The 20,869-nt window shown below is 43.0% G+C and overlaps 1 protein-coding gene and 1 pseudogene across 3 annotated transcripts in view; both read right to left on the minus strand.

The window, feature by feature from the left end:
• SAMD13 (sterile alpha motif domain containing 13) overlaps positions 1–20,869 on the minus strand; it is a 48,242-nt gene that overhangs the window by 1,719 nt on the left and 25,654 nt on the right. For all 3 annotated transcript variants that reach the window (XM_030866181.2, XM_030866182.2, XM_060303478.1), the window contains exon 3: positions 14,855–14,966. In XM_030866181.2, the coding sequence (XP_030722041.1) occupies positions 14,855–14,966 (112 nt within the window). The remainder of the gene's footprint in view (positions 1–14,854; positions 14,967–20,869) is intronic.
• Positions 1,306–4,198, minus strand: LOC132597677 (dnaJ homolog subfamily B member 6-like; annotated as a pseudogene).

Below are 20,869 nucleotides of genomic sequence, written 5' to 3' on the forward strand. Positions count from 1 at the left end.
CAATGGACACTGGAAAAATGACTTACTCTCTGTGAACTTCTTTCCTGTCCTTTAAAAGGAGAACCATTCTGCCTCAACCTGAATATCAAGTCTCATGCTACCCCACTTCCTCTCAGTGGAGCCTCAAGATTCCAAAGAAGGTAGCGAGGGGCAGAGCTGTGCCCACCACAGATTCCCTCCCCTATTCTCCTCGCAGTCCACTCCCCACTCCTCTCAAGTCCCCAACCAGGTGGACTTCACTCCAGGTACCCTGGAGACTACAAACCTTTGGAATGAAATAAAAATAGGCTTCTCGTGAAAGGGATAAGGACCCCAAATATAGAAAGTCTACAGTTTGAAAACCTTTGGAAAGGATGCACTGAGAAGAATGCCGAATACCACCTTCTTTTTGTTATTGTTTGTTGTGAGGAGAATCTGAGCTGGTTCTTAGGAAACCTGGGTTCAAGAGATGGACCAGCTGCACATGCTCAGTAAGCCTCGACACAGCTGTTCATGATTTTACCCACCTCCCCACTGATGGACAGACAAGGAGGCACTGTGTGCAACTGCAGCTACATAAAACTGTGACTCCCTCCTACACTGTCCCCAAGAGGGCCATTCCTCCAGAGTCTCTCATGTATTTTGCCAGGCTGTGAGGAAGATGTGCTCTGAATGTCTGAGTATGTGGGAGGTACAGCACCGGGCTAGGGGCTGAAGAAACACCCACTTTGTGACCTTAGGCAAGTCCCTTCCTCCTCTGTCTCCTCGGTTGATAATATGGGATATTGGGTTTTGACAGGATTTCATGAGATACCACCCTTGCAAGTGCTCCCTGAGCTTTGTGTTACACAATCACACGTCAGTATTCCGGGACAGACTGCAGCCCTCATTTTACAATTATTTAAGGACAAAGGAATTGACTTTTCAATCCTAAAGTATCTTGTTCTATTTAGGCAGCTAGTAATCCCGAAGACTGTCCATCAGTAAAACCTGCAAGTATGAGAGTTGGAGAGGAGCCCTGACACCTGGAAACCACTGCAGCAGCTCTGAAGGCATTGTGAGGTCACAGGAATCTGAATCGCAGGTTACATCAAAGCTCATGCTCTATCTTACACACTGAGATGAATAGTGATTCACTCGAGCTGCTTCCAAAAACAGCAAAGCCCTTCCTGCTCTCCATCTTTCCTTTGCTGTTGTTTGCTCATATTTAACTTACCACATATTTTAAACGGGGGCCAGGAGGAGATGCCACTGCTTTCATTTCTATACAAGAAAACTTCCTTGACTAACTGCAAATGAATTTTTTTTACATCTTTGTTGGCAAAAAGTCCTTCTACAACTCAGCATTTCTGTCAAAAGCCAAGTACGTCTGTGAAAAATGCTGAAATTTGGATTTTATTTAAGACAAAATGGAAAATCATGTTTCATGCTCCAATTTGATTTTCCTTTGTTTGGTAGCTACACTGCCGTTCACCTCAGATGAGGGTTGGTAAAAGAAAGCTCCATCTGGAATTCCTCATTTAAAAATTTTTGAAGTGAATATAATTCATATATACAACAAAACTCTCCTCTGAAACCATGACTATGGCAGCTCAGATGAATGGGAGTGGAGATGGCATAATGGAAATGGGAGCTTCCAGGTCAAACAAACTGCAGTCTGAACCCTGTCTCCACAACTTATTGTGTGGCTCTGGGTAAGGGACGTAACTTCCCTGAGCCTCAGTTTCCAAATTTGTAAAATGGAAATAACCCCCTGAAGAATTTTGGAGGTTAAAAATGATGAATTCATATCCCGCACCTAGCACCGTGTCTGACATATAGGACGTTCTCAATGACTACTAAGTGGAAATGTGTAGGCTTTGAAAGAACTGGGATGTGTTCCAATTCCAAATCCATCTTCTGTTTCTTTTCTGGAAGTATGTCCCCTGCCTGAAAGCTACCCTTTGCCAGACGGATGCAGGTATATTCTTGTTCAAGTTCAGAAAATTCACTGAGATTAAAAAAGTTCAAAGACTACATAAAAATGTGTCTCATAAAAATCACAAACATAGGAAAGTTCCTTGATTAAGAAAGTTAATCATTTGTTATGTTATTTCTAGAAAAGCTTGCAAGGCAAATGAAATCCAACTTTTGCCAGTCAGCATGGTATACTAGGATGCGCGTGAGACTGGAAATCGGGAGACAGAGGTTCTAACACAGACTCCATCAGTAACTTTCCACAAGGAACCACTCCTCTGGAGGCTAGTCTGTGTATAAATGAAGGAGTTGGAGTGTGACCGGATCCAGTTAAACAAACAAATGAAAAAAATCCCATGATTTTGCATTAACAATTCAAAACAAAAATATAATTCACATCTTGGGATTTTGTTTACATTTCTGTGTTAAGGGATAATTGTTTGTTAGTTTCAGTGAAACTTTTTACATTGCTTCTGTCTTCTGTCTTCATGTTCGAATAACCAAGTGTCTGCTGGGCAATAATACTCAAAATGCTTGCCTACTTAAGTTCCCGCAAGTACTCATGCATGGAAGTAAGGTTTAGAGATGACAGGTGTAAATTTCCAATGAGGCCAAGACCCTAGATCTAAAAATAAATGAGTAGAATTCGTAGATGTTATAGCTCAGGAGATAAGCATGTATTTCAGAGTAAGACACTATGTTATTGCTTATTAGGCGGGGCCTGGGGCAAGTTACTTAATCTCTCTACACCTCATTTCCTTATCTATATGGGGGTGGGGGGGGAAGTAGCTACTGTATCTCACTGCTGAAAAGATCATTGAGATAATACATGAAGTAGAATTCCTTACTTCTACTGAGCAGTCGATAAATCCTAGCTATTTTTAAAAGTATATTTAAAAATCTTAACCCATTTACTTTTCACTCTTTCTCTGACAACTTTATACAACAGGTGACTCTTTCAATTAAGCTTAACTATGATATGGTCCATTGGAAATGGGGAAAAAGAAGAGGTGGGGAGAGAAGAAGCAAAGAGAAAGAGGCTAGGAAGAGAAAAAGGGCCATCAAGAAAGAGGCAATGGATAATAACAAGGTAGGGCGGGGAAAAAAAAGGAAGAGGAGTCAGTGGGATTTATAATGGTAGGGCCCTGCAAATGTCTCAGAAGGCCATATCTGTGGTGGTCTCTACTGTCCCAGATAGAGTACAGGAGAAAAGAAGGCTCAATTTAGAATCAGAAGACTTGGGCTGGAAGCCAAACTCTGCTGCTTCCTAGTTCCTATGGAGCATCTGGCCCTTATTCCCTCCCTCTGTGAAATGAGAAATTTGTATTAAGCTGAACCCTGTCCATTCCAGTTCAACACACTCTCAGATTCCAATTCTGTCTTTGATAAGCATCAGACTTACCAGCCTCACAGCAAAGTCTCCCCGTGGAAGAACACGGCAGCAACTCCTTACCAGTGACATGGAGGAATCTGATGAAACAGGCGTTCTTTTCCCACTTCAGTCTTCTGCCTCACATATTCTAGAACTTTCTTTATAACAACTTCCTTGCCATTCACTATCTGGCTACAAGTGGTGACCAGTTTGAAGTTTCCCATTCCACTGCTTATAAAAGGTATAAATGTCACAGAGGAAGGGGAATTTGGTCCAGAGCCCAGGGATACGAAAGTGGAAAATCCTGTGTCCAGTATGGGGGTCACATAAAAAAAGGAGGAGTGGAACCTCCTGGTCCTACCCACACAGCCACTGGGAAAACAGTCTCCTGAGAAGGGCTCTTTATCTTCAAAGACAATTTGAAAGCCACAGTGTGGCCTCTCAAACCACAGTTCCTCCTTCAAATCATCCTTGTCCCTGCCATCTCCTGTTTTCCCTTTTGATGCAATTCCTTCTGGACTTGTCATAGTTGTTGTGTTTCTCGGCATCAGACAAGACGGCATAGGCCTCTGCTACTTGATTGAACTTCTCCTTAGCTGCCTCCCGGTTTTCTGGGTTCTTGTCTGCGTGGACCCCAAGAGCTAACTGGTGATAAGCCTTCTTAATATCAGAGGAGGAAGCATTTTGTGGCATCCCCAGTACTTTGTAGTAATTCACCATGTTTCTTGAAAGGACTTTTCCTCACCAAGACACAGAGTTTATTTTCTGAAGACGTTCCAGGTAACTTTGGAAAGGAAGATGGCAGACTACTCAAGTCTACAGCAAGACCTTTTGAATCATATCACATGATTCTTGGGACAAAGGCTCTTCTGGGGGAGAAATTCCTATTTGGGGCTGGTATCCTCTACAATGTCCCCACCCCTTCCCTGACCTCTGCAGCTCATTGTGGGTGGAGTGACTATGAGCTCAACACTATCATCCAATGACTATCAGCTGATGCTGTGCTTGCCTTGCAATCCTATTGGTGGAAAATTTGGGGTGGATAATATACATCTTGGAGGACAGAAACTATCTGTGGGGCTCAAAAAGAAGTCTTTACCTCATTTGTTAAAGTAACAATTGGAAGCAACATGGGTCTTGCATTTATATCAGACACAAAATCCATTTCTGCTCATTATGCAGGCTCATGCCTTCAGTAATGTAATGGGTATCTCCCTGTGGATATCTGCTGCGGGCACGAAATGGGTGATAAAGGGGCTCTATTCCAAAAAAATCACGCACACATTTCTGATGAAGGAAAGAGACTGAAACTCATGTCATCAAATGAGGAAACTAGGTTACAGAGAATTCTGCCTAGATAAGAAAGAAATAATAGATTGAAGGAATAGAATTAGAAGTGAAGGCTTCCCATGTATGGTCAGATAAGGCTTCTTCACTTCAATTGATCTCTTAAGGTTAGTCTTTTTGAAATTTATCTCTGGACTTAAAGATAGAACTAAGTAGCAGTGTCACATCAGCCAATGCTTTAAAGAATGGCTTTAAAGCTCAAGTGTAGCAAGGCTGCTCTTTTTCCAGGACACACAACTACACATTTCCCAGACTTCCTTGCAATTCGGTGTGGCCATGTGACCACATAGTGGCCAACGACATGTGAAGGGATGACGTGCACCTCTCTCCAGCCTGGCCCATAAAACCACCATGTGTGCTCCTTCTTGCACTTTATCCTTACACCAACTGGATGTCAGTGCCCAAGTGATCTTGAAAGCATACAGCTGAAGATGACAGATCTCCCATCAGCCTGGGACCTTGAATTACAGTGGAGCAGAACACCTCCACCAACAACCTTGGACTATTTATATTAAGCAACTTCTACTATAGTTAAGCCATTATATCTATTTTCATCTACTTGTGACAGCAGTTGATGTCTACTCTAATACACCAACCATTTCTACAACTTCACCTTCCTTATTAGAACCTAATTTTATAATGTCATCAACCAGAAAAGTCCCACCTCTGCCACGCTGGAAGTCCAATATCCTAGTCTATCTCTCACTCCTCCCTCCCATTATACCCACTTTTTCATTTCAACTCCTCTTTCTCCAGGGTAATGAGTCCCCTGCAGACTCCTCTTTTGTATCAAATCTGCACCCACTGGTTGGCCCTTGGAACCATTCTTTTACATGCCCTCTCGAATCACCCTCTTAGGCTATTAGCCCTCTACTGTGCCCATGCCATAAACACTCCAACCAGGAGCAGTCTAGCAATCAATCCAGCTTCTCTGATTCCTATACCTGGTGAAGTGGGAGAAAAAAATCAAGAAACCAAGAAGATGAACACTAAACATGTGCAGTGTACCAGTCTCGGCTGGGTCAGGAGAATATATCAACAGTTCTTTTATTTACTGTTGCTCAGTTCTCTCTCCCATCCCCCTAGGTGGCCATTCTTAACCTTCACTGCTCTCCTCTAGTTCCTTAGTAAACTTCTACCCATCCTGTCCACTCCAAGCAGAGGAGCTTGCCTCTTGGTTAGCAAAGAATATAGAAACTGTCAGGAACTCCCTGAATGTCCCTTAGGACAAGGGCCATCTCAGCTGTATCTGCACACATCCTTACCTATGCTCCCAGAGCACAGGAAGGACAGAGGAAGAGGTCCCTGTCTTGCTCAGAACTAATTCCCAATATATTTTTTTATATTGACCAAATTGAATCTTCATGTATATTACCTGACATTACATTTTATTGCAGTAAAATATATATAACATAAAATAGGCCATTTTAACTATTTGTAAGTGTACAATTCAGTGGCATTAGTGATATTCACAATGTTGTACCATTATTGCCACTGTTTTTTAAACTCTTCCATCACCAAACAGAAACCCCATGAAGCAATAACTCCCTCCTCTCCACTAGCCCTTTATAACCTCTAATCTGCTTTGTGTCTCTATGAATTTGCCTATTTTAGATATCTCATATAAATGGAATCATATAATATTTGACTGGCTCATTTCACTGAGCATAATATTTTCAAGGTTCATCTATCTTGTAGCTTGTATCAGAACTTCATTCCTTCTTATGGCTGAATAACATTCCATTGCATATTAGGTACCACATTTTATTTATCCATTCATCTGTTCGTGGATACTTGGGTTGTTTCCACCTTTTGGTTATTGTGAATAATGCTACAATGAACATTTGTGTACAAGTATCTGTTTGAGTCCCTCTTTTCAATTCTTTTGTGGGGAATTGCTGGGTCATATGGTAATTTTATGCTTAACCTTTTGAAGAACTGCCAAACAGTTTTCTATAGCGGCCACACTATTTTCTATCCCTACCAGCAATGTATGAGGGTTCAAATTTCTCCATGTCCTTGCCCCTCCACACTCTTTTGATCTCATCCCTTTCCTTGTCCTCAGGGATTTTGCTTCATTGAACTGTTCTCAATTTCATTCAATTTTAACTTGTCCAATTCTTCTGGCTACTTTCCTGCATGTAAATAAGTTTGAGCATCTCCTCTCTTAGAAAAGAGCTCTCACGTCTTCACGACCCTCCTACTGCTGGAGCTCCCTCCACTTGCCTCCCACTCACTCCTCAACTTGGAGGAAAGAGTCCTCCACCTTCCAGTCCACTCCCAGCTCCAGTGAAACTCCACTGTCATTGGCAGACCCCATTGGGCTTCACCTTTTTGAGGTATTTGACCTTGTTGATCATTTCACTTTTTTTGAAACTCTTCCTGTCATTGGTTTCTAGACAACCTTTCACACTGAGTATTTCTCAGATGCTTTTGCCAGTTCCCTTTCTTCTCCTAACAATTGAAACCTGGGTGCTCCCTAGGGTGCTGTCCTTGGCCTTTTTCTTTTCCCCTTTTAAATGCCTGTCTCATCCTCACCCCTTCCTATGACTGCTGATGACTCTCATGTCTCTCTTTCTAGGCCTCGCCCTTCCCATGGGCTGTCTTCTAGATATAGCCACTAGATGCCTACATGCTCTCAAACTGAACGTGCCCCAAACTGTACTCATTCCATCTCTCTTAAAACTGACCTCTCGGGGCTTCCCTGGTGGCACAGTGTTTGAGAATCTGCCTGCTAGTGCAGGGGACACAGGTTCGAGCCCTGGTCTGGGAGGATCCCACATGCCGCGGAGCAACTAGGCCTGTGAGCCACAACTACTGAGCCTGAGCGTCTGCAGCCTGTGCTCCACAACAAGAGGCTGCGACAGTTAGAGGCCCGCGCACCACAATGAAGAGTGGCCCCTGCTTGCCACAACTAGAGAAAGCCCTCGCACAGAAACGAAGACCCAACACAGCCATAAATAAATAAATAAATAAATAAATTTAAAAACAAACCAAAACAAAACTGACCTCTCACTAAAATCCTGGTTAATGACACTTCTTTGCAACTAACAAATCCAGACATCTAGCAGTCATCACCCAAGCCTCCTCCCTCTCCCACACTGAGCAGTGAGCTCAGTCCTGGGGCTAAGGTAGAGAACTGAGACAGGACAAATCTTCACCCTCCATTGCCAATGATCCACTAAATTCTCTTGACCTTCTTCCCCAGATGGTCTTTCTAATCCATCTCTTCCTTTCCATCCCCAATGGAATGATTATATCAGTTTTCCTGCCTTCTGTCTCCTTGTCTTCCAAGCCACTCTCCACATTGTCACGAGACTGATCGTTCAGAAACACAAATCTCACCCTGGCACTCCCCACTCAATATCCTTCAGTGGTTTCCTAGTCCCTCTCACCCAAACAGACTATCTGTTATCCGGACCCCTGTTTATCTTTCAGTCTTATCCTTAGGCATTCCCTGCTCCACACCTCTTATGCCAAGGTACTGGGAGTTCTCAAGATAAATCATGTTTTTTCATGCCCCCATGCCTTTGTATCTAATCCCCCTTCTGCCCAGAATCTTCCGTGCTTCCTTCAAACAATTCTCATACCTACAATAGTTTCAGGTGGCCTTATTAAAGTAAAATAATACTTGTAATAATGATCATTATTTTACTTTAATAGTTTCGTTTATTTTATTTTTGGCTGCATTGGGTCTTTGTTGGTGAGCACGGGCTTTTCTCTAGTTGCGGCGAGCAGGGGCTACTACTCTTCGTTGCGGTGCGCAGGCTTCTCACTGCAGTGGCTTCTCTTATTGTGCAGCACAGCCTCTAGGTGCATGGGCTCAGTAGTTGTGGCTTGCAGGCTCTAGAGCGCAGAGCTCAGTAGTTGTGGCACACAGGCTTAGTTGCTCCACCGCATGTGGGATCTTCCCGGACCAGGGCTTGAACCCGTGTCCCCTGAATTGGCGGGTGGACTCCTAACCACTGTGCTACCAGGGAAGTTCCAACTTTAATAGTTTTATATTTATTTTCATAAGTGTTAGAAAAAGCTGTAACAGCTATGGAAACAAATGAACAAGTGAATAAGCCAAAGAAGCACCACATACCTGGCTATCTTATAATGTATTATAACTTCTCATTTCACATGAATGATTTAAACAACAATTTGGGGGTTTGGTCTATAGAAATCTATTCTATTTCAATCAAAAAATTCAAAATGTTCTTTCCTTATCAGTTTTGCTTCCATTCTCTTTGCTGTTTTCTTATTGCTAGCATTACCCATTTGTTTTTTAACTCTTTTCTAAATTTTTGTGGGCTAAAAGGACACATCAGCAGAGTCTAAGTTGCCACTTCCCCTATTCATTATGCCACAAAATCTTTTAAGCATTTCAGACTGTTAAGAAATATCAGGTGTCAAATCACCTCATATATTTCCAGTACTTGGTATTATAATATGCTGAAAAGGTAATAAAAGTTATGGTCAATTTGTGGGATTTTAACTGGTCTAATTCAGAGCTGGATTTATTTATTTATTTGTGTGTTTGTTTATTTATTTATTTTTGGCTGCATTGGGTCTTCCTTGCTGTGCGCAGGCTTTCTCTAGTTGCGGCGAGCAGGCTTCTCATTGTCAAGGTGGCTTCTCTTGTTGCGGAACATGGGCTCTAGGCGCGCAGGCTTCAGTAGCTGTAGCTGTGGCACATGAGCTCAGTAGTTGTGGCTCGAGGGCTCTAGAGCACAGGCTCAGTAGTTGTGGCACACGGGCTTAGTTGCTCCATGGCACGTGGGATCTTCCCAGACCAGGGCTTGAACCTGTGTCCCCTGCATTGGCAGGCAGATTCTTAACCACTGCGCCACCAAGGAAGTCCCAGAGCTGGATTTACCATGAAGTTAATGAAGCTTAATTTTTGCCTTAGCAATTTTGTATCATGATTTTGTACTTTTATTCCAAAGGAAGGCTCTTAAAATTGTATGATTTTAATCTCCCTCTCTCCCCCAACCTCTGCAAACCTGGATTTGTCCCGGGTCTAATTAGAACTATCCATCTAGAGTCACTACAGTTGAAGTCCATCCAACTATAACTTAGGACCATGCTCGTGGTTACTCTGACTGGCCTTCCCACTTTACTACTCCATTTGAGGAGGTTAGTGTTACTTGGCAATTTGTAACAATAAAATATTTTATTTATAGTTACTAAGTCAGTGGCCTCAGAAACGTATCAAAAGTTAGCAATAAGCCATCTGAAAAGAAATGTCAGTCTTGGAATTTCAGGCAAACAGCTTAAACAACCAGTTGGACATTTCAGAGTAAAATACTGTTCTTATTCATGTGGTTTAGGGGAAGTGAGGCGATATGGAGTAAAATTAATTTGTCACCATGAGTTGCATATTATTTTGTCATGATACTCTGAGAAAAAAATTCTCAGTGATTCATATTGTTCTAGAAACAGATGCACTGATGTCGCTCACTTGTGAGTTTGAGGATCTGAACAATATGAATTAAGTGACCTTCACTGAATGGCCCCTCTCCATGTCCATCTTCTTCACATACATTCTGAGTGAATGAGTCAGATAGTGAAGAAATGAAGTGACTACCCTACAACGGGCACACTGTCTTTGCGACCTGCAGTTAGGGTCTTTCTCTAGTTGTGGTGAGTGGGGGCTACTCTTCATTGCGGTGCATGGACTTCTCATTGCAGTGGCTTCTCTTGTTGAGAAGCATGGGCTCTGGGTGTGTGGGCTTCAGTACTTGTGGTGCATGGGCTCAGTAGTTGTGGCATGTGGGCTCTAGAGTGCAGGCTCAGTAGCTGTGGCTCACGGGCTTAGTTGTTCTGCAGCATGTGGGATCTTCCTGGACCAGGGCTCAAACCCATGTCCCCTGCATTGGCAGGCAGATTCTTAACCACTACGCCACCAGGGAAGCCCCTGGGTCTTCCCTCCTGATAAGTCTTTTGGTTTGCACCTGTGGCTCACACAGAGGCTCAAAAGAGGTTGGCCAGAAGAAAACCTGATGGAGATAATTGCACTAGTGGGAAACTTAATGGAGATAATTGTTAGGTGTCAGTGTGCCTGCATAGACAAAAGGAGGTTATACAAAGATCCCCCAGTTAATTCAGCTGCCCCTCCATACCACAGGAACATGGGACACTCCTGCACTTTGGACAAACCTCGCTCAATGGCCTGACATCTTCCAAGGGAGCATGCTGCTAGAAATCCATCTCTGAGTCTGGTTGCTACAACAAGAGAATATCCAGTAATGTACTGTGAGATCATACCAAGAAGACAGACACTCTCCTGAAAGTTGGCACATGGGATGGTGGACATGTCCGATGTCAGTGTTAGTGTCTTAGTCAGCTTAGGCTGCTATAACAAGACACCATGGATTAGGTGGCTTAAACAACAGAAATTTATTACTCACAGTCTGGAGGCTGGAAGTCCAAGATCACAGTGCCAACATGTGGCTCTTGGTAGGGCCCTCTTCCTACCATGCAGATGGCTGCCCTTGTGCTATATCCTCACATGGCACAGAGGGAAAGAGAAGCTCTCTGGTCACTTCTTTTCAGGGCACTAATCCCATCGTGAGGGTTCCAGCCTCATGACCTCATCTATCTCCCAAAGGCCCCAAACACCATCACACTGGGAGTTAGGGCTTTAACTTTAACGTGAATTTTGGGGGGACACAAATATTACATCCATAACAGCCAAGAAATTAAGCTCTCACATCAACTGAGACATGCTACCCTTGGCAATTCTTTCTGAACCTGCCCTTTTCTAAGGTGGTTTAGGGGATGTTCACATCCCTGCCATGCTTCCATCAGATGGCAAGGCAAAGCCTCCCCTAAGGAGATTTCAGGATGTGACCATTCTTATTGTTTCTCAGCTGCTGTGACCTAGAAGATGTGCCTAAAAGGGTCATGTGTTTGGCCTGGGGGTGGCCTGCAGTCTTCCCATCTGGGATGATTGGTGAGTGACAGCTGACTGTTTGAGGTCCATTGCCGGGAAGATCCTTGGAGGTGAAAGACTGAAGGCCTCTGAATCATGAAATGGAAGAGGTAGGTTAACATAGTAGAGGATCTTGATCCTCAGTCCTCATGAAAATAATAGCAGCTGCTTGTCATAGCAGCCTGAGCCTGGCCAGTGGTTCCCTCCTTGCCCTCTACCTCCTTTAATGAGAAGAGGAAAGACAATGAGAATTTCAAAGCAGGAGGAAGATTTGGATCACTTCCGGAGAATAATTCAAGGCAGACTCTTTTCCCCGCCCAATTGCCTTTCCACAAGAATGAAGAACTTGAGCTTGTAGATGATGCTTGCAAAATTCCAGTCCCCTGGGAATTCATTTCTCAGGCTCCAGAGTTGGAGAAGCAAGATGGTGCTCCTTTCCTCCCTTGAAGGACTTCTGAATGAGATGCCTTGGGAAACTGTGTTCCCTTTTGCCTCCCACTGTCACTGGTGCCAGAGTGATGTCATCCTTGGGAGAAAGTACCTGCTCCTGGGCCGAGCTCAGAGCTGGTCGGTTCCATTCCAGAATCTGGAAGGCCCAAAGAACATCCCCACCCCCAAACTGGGACATCTGCCCCAGAGGAGTCTGAGCAAAAGCTCATTCTGAAAAATGCTTTTGGACAGCAGGGAATCTGGCCAAGAGACCTTTTATCTAAGTCCCTTTTTTTGTTAACCTTTCACAATATTCTTTAAATTTAATTTTAGAAGTGAGTTAACTCAACTACAATGACACAACTGGACACTATATCATTAAACCAAAATAAAATATGTTCCAGCTGATCAGCCTTCCACTTTCCAACCTGAGCTACTTTCCCCCACAATTTTATTACAAAAATTTTCAAACATAAAGTCGTAAGAATATTATAGGGAACACCCATACCCCCACCACCTAGATTCTACAATGAACATTTTCCATACTTACTTTATCATATGTCTATCCAACTACTCATCCCTCTAGCCAACTATCAATCCATATTTTGATGCATTTCCAAGTAAGTTGCAAAATCAGTATACTTCTCCCCTGAATACTTCAGTTTGCATACCATTAATTGTTTTATTTTTTTACAGTTCTTTTCATTTTGAGGAAAAATTTATTGGCTATGTAATACACAAATCTGAATTGTTTGCATATACCTGTGCATATGTGGTCACCAATGCATATACCCATAACACAAACCCTTATCAAGACACAAAACGCTACCATCACTCAGAATGTTCCCTCATGCTCCTTCCCAGTCATTCCCCTCTCCCACCTATCCAGAGGCAACCACTGTCTGATTTTTCTCTACCACTAGTGCATTTTCCTGTTCTCATCGTTTAACTGAATGGAACTGCTGTGGTCTATTTGTGTCCCCCCAAAATTCATATGTTGAAACCTAACCCCCAATGGGTCTTAGGGATATTAGTAATGGTATTAAGAGGTGGGCCCTTTGGGATGTAATTAGATCACGAGGGCAGAGGCCTCGTGAATATTTGTGCCTTTATAAAAGGCAGCCCCAGAGACCTCTCTCATCCCTTCCTCCATGTGAGGACACAGTGAAATGACAGCTGTCTCGGAAGCGGGCCCTCACCAGATACCCAATCTGAGAGTGCCTTGATCTTAGACTCCCTACCTGCAAAATCATGAGAAATAAATGTTTGTTGTTTATAAGCCACACAGTTTATGGTATTTTTGTTATAGCAGCCTGTATGGACTAAGACAGAAGCCATTCAGAATAAGCTCTTTTATGTAAGGCTTCTTTCACTTAGCATAATGTTTTGAGACTCATCCAAACTATTGTATATATCAGTACTTCATTTTTCTTTATTCCATTGTATGAGTAGACCAGAGTTTGTATATTCACTCTCCTATTGATGGACACTTAGGCTTCCAGTTTTGGACTACTATGAATAAAGCTATTTGAACAATGTTGCACCAATCTTTGGTGGACATATGCTTTCATTTCCCTTGGGGAATCAAGTTGTTGATCATGGGGTAGATGTATGAGTGTTTATTTTACACTCCCACCAACAACGTAGGAGAGTGCGGTTGCTCTACATCCTCACGAACATTTGCAATCAGTCTTTCTAATTTTAGCTATCCTGGTGGCTGTGAAGTGATTTAAACTGTTATTTTGGCAAATTTTCCAAATTAACAAAAGACACATATGCATAGGGATCAGGTTGAAGGAAATACTGATTGAAGGAAATCTAGAGATTGGAATCTATGATATTAGAAAAGTGCACTTACCCAAACCCAGCTTGAGAGAGTAAGAAATGGCTAAAGGGATGTGCAAGAAGCAGCCAAACACATTGCTCGCTTTATAGTTCTCTCAATTATATTACAACATTAGAGAAGTAAACGTAATGCTTAGGAGACTGCAGACTTCATTGACAGGGAGATGGGAACTCTGTGTTTTCCTACAGAGCTGGTCTGGTGTGGACCACGTGTACCCCGATTTGCTTCCTCATGGTCAAAGCCCTTTGAGCACCATCTCTACAAAGCTGGCCCAGCCTGGAAAATGGAATCGGGACTCACCCAGACAATTGGGAAGGACCCCCTGCTCCTCCTTCCCTCTCTCCAGTACCAACCCTGGACCTGAGCGAGGGAATTAACTTTTGGGGGCATCAACGTTGGGCCAGCACCTATCCTAGGCACTGTGCCTTCGCTGTCCTTTAATCCTCACGGCACCACCCTACCAAGTTAGGCATTGAGAGCCTCCTCTTACAGATGTGAAACCAAGACTCAGAGAGTCATAGTAACCTGTCTGGGGTCACATAGAGTTACAAGAACCAGGATCGGAGTCTATCTGAGTCTAGTGTCCTCTTTCCACTAGACTCTGCTCAGCACCCAGCAAGCAAACTGGAGGAGACTTGATTAACAGCTCAGGTGGTGCCAAGCCCAGGAGCAGACGAGGCTGCATGTCTCTCAGCCAGATTGGTCCCTCCTTTTTCTCTCTTTTCTGCTTTCTAGTGTGTTTGTGTGGAAGGTAGGGCTGTGCCGTCTTTCAGAAGATGCAGATGTTGAGGAGACTGAGCCCTCCTCTCTGCAGCTGCGACTGTGTCTCCTCTCCTCTCGGGGCTTGGGTTTTTCTCTTGCAGGAAGGAATCGGTAGCTTGTCACTCCTGTCCTGCCCTCGCCCACCCCCTCAGTTTCTCAGGGGCTGGGATGGTCGGGAGCCTCACTCAGCCTTCACCAGAGGGAGGTGATCATGTTCATCATGTGCTTCTCTAGACCGAGTTACCTGTTCCTGAAACGCACTAGCTTGCTCTTCGAATCCTGCAGTTCGGAAGTAATTGACGACATCCATCACGGCCCAGTCTGCAGGATCGGGTGGCCTCCCATTCTCCATGGAACTGCAAAATAACAATCAAGATGGTTGTCAGGGCAGAACACGCAAGTGTGTGCGGCTAGGCTCTCCACTCAGCCTCTCAGGGGCAGGCCTGGCCCAGCTCACTGCAACCAGAGGCCCAGATCCCAGTGTATCTGCCTCAGAACCAGAATCACTCATGCGTTTCTTGGGCTCAGAAGGTCACTGCTCTCACTGGCTCAGTCACTCCTTTATGAACCTTTAATATAAAGTATTTCCTCATGTATTGTTTTTTAATCCAGAGATATTAAGAGGGGTCCAGGGCTTCCCTGGTGGCGCAGTGGTTGAGAGTCCGCCTGCCAATGCAGGGGACGCGGGTTCGTGCCCCGGTCTGGGAGGATCCCGCACGCTGGGGAGCGGCTGGGCCCGTGAGCCATGGCCGCTGAGCCTGCGCGTCCGGAGCCTGTGCTCTGCAACAGGAGAGGCCACAACGGTGAGAGGCTCACGTAATGCAAAAAAAAAAAAAAAAAAAAAGAGTGGTCCAGTGATTTCTGGCGGCCCACAATATGGTATTCATACCCCTGAACTAAGAATACCAGACCTTTTACAATGTGGCCCCAACATGTCATCACTTTTCCCATCCCCAACCCCGCGCGTCCAGGGCTAAAGCCATTCCCCAACACATCATGCCCTTCACATGCTGTTCCAGCCACTGAATGCCCCCTCATTTTCCAACAAAATCCTACCCTTCCTACCAGTTCAAATGCCACCATCTCTGTAAGGCATTTTCTGGCTGCACCTGGGTGTTTGTTATAACATCCTCTGAGTTCAAGACCTCCATTCTAACTCCAACTGCAGCACTTTTCCCACTGGATTATACTCTGCTTATTAGACAGTCTCTAGGAGACTGTCTAATCTTTCTACAGAGATGTGGGCTGAAGAGGTACATTTGGACCTGGACCATTTCTCACTTTATTATCCCTTGTGTCAAGTACATAGTTAGGAATTCAATCAATGTTCAGACGATTAGATGTTGATCAAGCATTAGTTTGAGAGGGTCTCTGGGTAACCTCCTCAATGGATTTAGAGAGGAGGGGAGGAAAGGTGGAAGAGAGAAAGAGTGGCAAGGACCTGCAGTTACTGTGACTCTTATTTCTGTGTTTCAAGAGTATTTGTCTAGATTTCTCTATGCCTCATCCGCAGTGATTCTTCCAGAGTGTACATCCCATCACATTGTTCCCCTGCTTCCAATTCTTCAAAGACTTCTTCCCATTGCCCTTTGGATAAATTCCAAATAGTTTCACTTGGCTCAGGAGGTCCTTCAGGACAAAACCCCCTCCTAGCCCTCCAGCTGGGAATATACTGGTGAGTAAAACAGAAGGGTCATTACTCTTGTGAATACACAGCTCTTTTGGGGTAGACACTGATCGGTAATCATACGACCAAATGTACAGCCACACAATGTAGCTGAAGGATAGGCACTCTGTTCTATGGCAGTTTGAGGGGCTAGCAGAGGCTTTCTTGCGGAAGTTTCTTTTGAGGTAAGGTCTAGAGAGCAGCCAGAAGGTTAACCGTATAAAGAAGTCAGCTGAAGATTATTCCAGGCTCTTCAGCAGGACTGTACAGCCCAGGGAGCCACGCTGGTGTTGGAGGCCACATCAAGGATTCTGGGTTTTTTGTCTATGAGCAATGGGACTTGTGAAATGGTCTGATGTAATAGGTGTGACCTGATCTGACTCAAATTTCTAAAAAGAGGGTATTGGAGAGGAGCCAGAGGAGAAGAAGGGACCAAGCAAGAGATCATGGTGACTGAGACTATGGTGGAAAAGGAGAGAAGCACATGGATTTCAAAAATATTTAACCAATAGAATCAGCATGACCTAGTGGTGGACTAGACATGAGAACAAAGGAGATCGAAGTGTCCTGGAACTGGATGGATGGTGGTAACTGCACTTAGACTGCACCCCCAGGTTTGGTTGGACACACTGAATGTGGGGTACCATCTATATCGAAGTTGAGATTTAATGTGGAACATGGGTCTGGAGCTCAAAGCAGATGGGTGGGCTAGAGGTACATAGCGGGGAGCCAGAAGCGTTTAGATGGCGTGTGAAACCTTGGGAGGGGACGAGAGGAGAACTGGGCCTAGAATCAAGCTTGGGAAGGTTCAACATTTAGTGCAAGTTGAAAAGATTCATGTTACTTTTAATGGAAATGAAATTGCCCAGACTTTGGGGATTCCTGAAAGTCTTCAAATATCCAAAAGTCAAGGGTTGACCTGTGCCTCTGCCTTGTTCCCAGGATAATGTTTTGCTCATAGTAGGAACTTAAAATATTTGATTAAAAAAACAAACTTCTCTCCTAGTTAAAGAAAAGGGAGTCACTAATCAATGGCACATGTGATCAACTACTTATCAACATAGCACTTAATTTAAAAACATTTAGAGCCAATGCTTGCTAGTTTTAAGTATTTTCCCTTTTGGGCATAGAGATTGTGAATCTATAAATACTGCCCATGTACATACACACTCACGTACATGCTCACTCACACACGGCATGTGCCCCCCCTGCCACCCTCCTACCATTTAACAGTCAATATACATGGGGAAAAACTATTTTTTACTCTAACATTGTTAAACATTAACATGTACTTTCAAATCAAGGCTAAATGTGTTTTTAAAAAATTATACACATGCTGGGATTTTCCATCCTCTCTTTAACATAAGCAATCATAAACTGACACAGGGGACTCTCTTTTAGGTACCATTTTCCTTCCCTCTCTTGCTTAAGTTGGGCTTGAAAAATGTTTGGAAAGGATTCATTGTTTTAACAAATCTTTCAAGTTTTCTAGTCAGCTCGCTTCTAGCAGTGAGCACAGCGCCCCATCAGATGCACTTTTAAGTGCCCCAGAAAACATATGAACTCACTCTCCCTGTGGCTGACTTCAATTAGCTGCCTTTCTTCATAAAGAATTGTTATCTAATTATGATAAAAAAAAAAAACTATGCTACATTGTAATTTTAGGATGGGAGGCTTTCCTGATTCTTATTCTGCTGGGATATGACATCATCACTTCCTCAGTTCTGAAATATTCTTGAGTACTAGCATTGCAGCAGAGAACAAAGGCTTTGCAAAACCGCTGGCAGCGTACCATGAAGAGCACCAGTAATGAGGAATGTCTCATACTTAGGGTGAGGGGATACACAGAAGAAGCCAGTGTTAGACCACTCACATCCTGAGAGGAGAAACTATCCGTCTCCATCTCTGCCTCCCTACAGCTCACAGCACAGGTTGGACTGGTGTGTACAGTTGATACATGGCAAAGATCTGTTACATTAATGTAATAACAACCAGAGAGCATTTAGAGTCTACAATGTGCTTTTCACGCATAATCTATTATCAGCCTCCCAGCTCCTTGTGAACTGGCTACTATAACCTGTTTTTAGGAAACTAAGGCTCAGAAAGGTTAAGAACTCATCCCAAATCACATAGTGTATAAAGCCAGGATTGGGTTCCACATATGCTTGCCTCCAAATCTATGCTTTTTTTCACTCCATACTCATTGATACAACAGATATTTACTAAAAGCCTACTGTCTTCTCAGTACTGTGCTAGAGGCAGCGTTACCAGGATAGGAATGCATATCCTTCAAGGAGCTGGCACTCTGGTGAGGGGAAGCAGCATACTCTAAGTATTAGAATTGGGGGGGTGAACTGGTGCTATTGGGGATGCACGCACTGGAGGGCCCAGATAATTCTGCCTGACCAGGACACTTGAAGATTTTTAATGCAATTCTGAAAGGCATCAATTGCTTCAAACACACACTAAGTTCCTCCCTGAGAGGGGATGGCTTGCAGAAGCAGAAACATGCAGGCACACATTGTCACTTCTAGGTTATGTTAAAGAATGATGGATGATTTTGCTGGACCCGTCCAGTGGTTTCAGCAACAGTTTAAACAAGAAACCTGGAGATTATCCAAGGCCACATGATGGTGGGTGTTGGGGAGGCCAGAGTGCCAAAGCCAGATAAAACTATGAGGACATTTCAGAGGATGGATTTAAGCGTCACCTTTCCCCACTGGTAAAGTCAGTATGTCTCCTAAAGGACTGTTATTTGTGGCCAAACTGAGATGCTTTGTTCCCTTTTAAAGGGACCATTCTCTCCAAATCTTTTCTTATAACTCATACGTGTCAAATTCCAGGAGGAATTTAAATGGTGCTGTTTAAAACACCTCCCAGATGGTGGTTCCCACTGTGGCTGCTAATTTTGCACTGATGAAATGAGATGGCAGATATAAACGTTCCATTATCATTTGATACTTATTATTCATTATTGTCATAGCAAAATATTTCCTAGAATATAAGGTATAAAGATGATAAATTCATGAATATTTCTCCAAGCATGGAGGCTTTAAAAATATATATGTATGTTACCTTATTACAAAAAACTAGCAAGAAATGAAGGGCAGAATTTGTCTCCAATCCCATCACTTAATCAAATCAATGTTTCCATTTAACATAGTCACCTTTCAGTCCCTGTGCATATGGTTGGGTACATCATGTATGGATAAAAATTACATAATGTGTGAATAATTCACACTAGGAACTGATTATCCCTTAATTAAACAATCACCTCACTTTTAAAGAGAGCTAAAGAGACACAATCATGAGGACAGAAATGCAATAAATAACAAATTTGGCAGATACATGCAGATCGAGACCTTATGATAAACGTTTTCACGTTGGCACATGATAATTTTAAGTGCTGGTGGCAAAAGTCTCCATTTCCCCTTTATATATTAGTGGAGGCAGATGAAAAATAGTTGAAACCCTTTCTCAGAATTCAGCGTGTGTATATTTTATGGCATTTATGATATTATAGATTCTGAGGGTTGATCAGACCAAAAGGAAACTCTGGATAAATACAGCCCATATGTGATTTCAAAACCCCATTATACTTATTAATTGCATTTCTGCTTTAAAGTTCAGAGCAAAAGTTACCTCCTATTAGTTAATTATGGTGATATATTTATTTATCATGCTACTCTTATAAAGCTAATTCTCAATGTTACTTGTGTTTCCACTCAGAAATGCACTCTAACTTTGTACTTCCTTGATCTTTATAACTTATTTTCAAAATTAAATTAACCTGCTCTTTGCCCATATCTTAAATCAGCCTTTGGCTAAAAACAATGTAATTCTGATTGTAATAAATTAACATTGATCTCTCGGCCTATGACGTAGCTAAGAATGAAGAGACCAAATGAGCTTTAGTTTTATCTCCATTTTTTTCTCCCTCTCCCGTCATCCTAACAAGCAGGGATCTGGCTGAAAGACAGTTGGAGAAAGAGAAAGGATGATTCAAAGTTTCTTGACAGGACAGTTTTTCATTTTTTAATATCCAGCTAAATAAGAGTTGACTGCATTTAGCTGCAGCATACCCAAGCAACGAAAGTATTGAAAAAGCAAATAATTCTTCTGTATATTTCAAATTCTTTAGCTTGGCATTCAGGGATTTAATTCAAACATAACTTTCCAGGCTTCTTTCCAATTCCAAGTTTGTACTGAAATCCAACCAGTCAACATCCTGGACTTTCCCATATCCACAGCTTTGGTTATGCTACTCAAAGCCCTGTCTGTTCAACTGCCAAGGATTAGAACCCTACTCATTTTTAAAAGATACTGGTGAAATGTCTCCTTCCTAATAACCCCAATCAATCTTCCATTCCAATAATGAATTAATTTTAACATGCCCACAATGAGCCGGGTACTTGATAAGCCTTGGGAACTAATCTAGTGAAAAGGAAAATCTCAAGCCAACTGCATGATGGAGATGGTCATATGTGTTCCCTGCCTTCATTATTTGTAGTGAGGTGGATGGACCTAGAGTCTGTCATACAGAGTGAAGTAAGTCAGAAAGAGAAAAACAAATACCGTATGCTAACACATATA

This window comes from Globicephala melas, chromosome 1, assembly GCF_963455315.2.
Source record: "Globicephala melas chromosome 1, mGloMel1.2, whole genome shotgun sequence".
NCBI lineage: Eukaryota > Metazoa > Chordata > Mammalia > Artiodactyla > Delphinidae > Globicephala > Globicephala melas.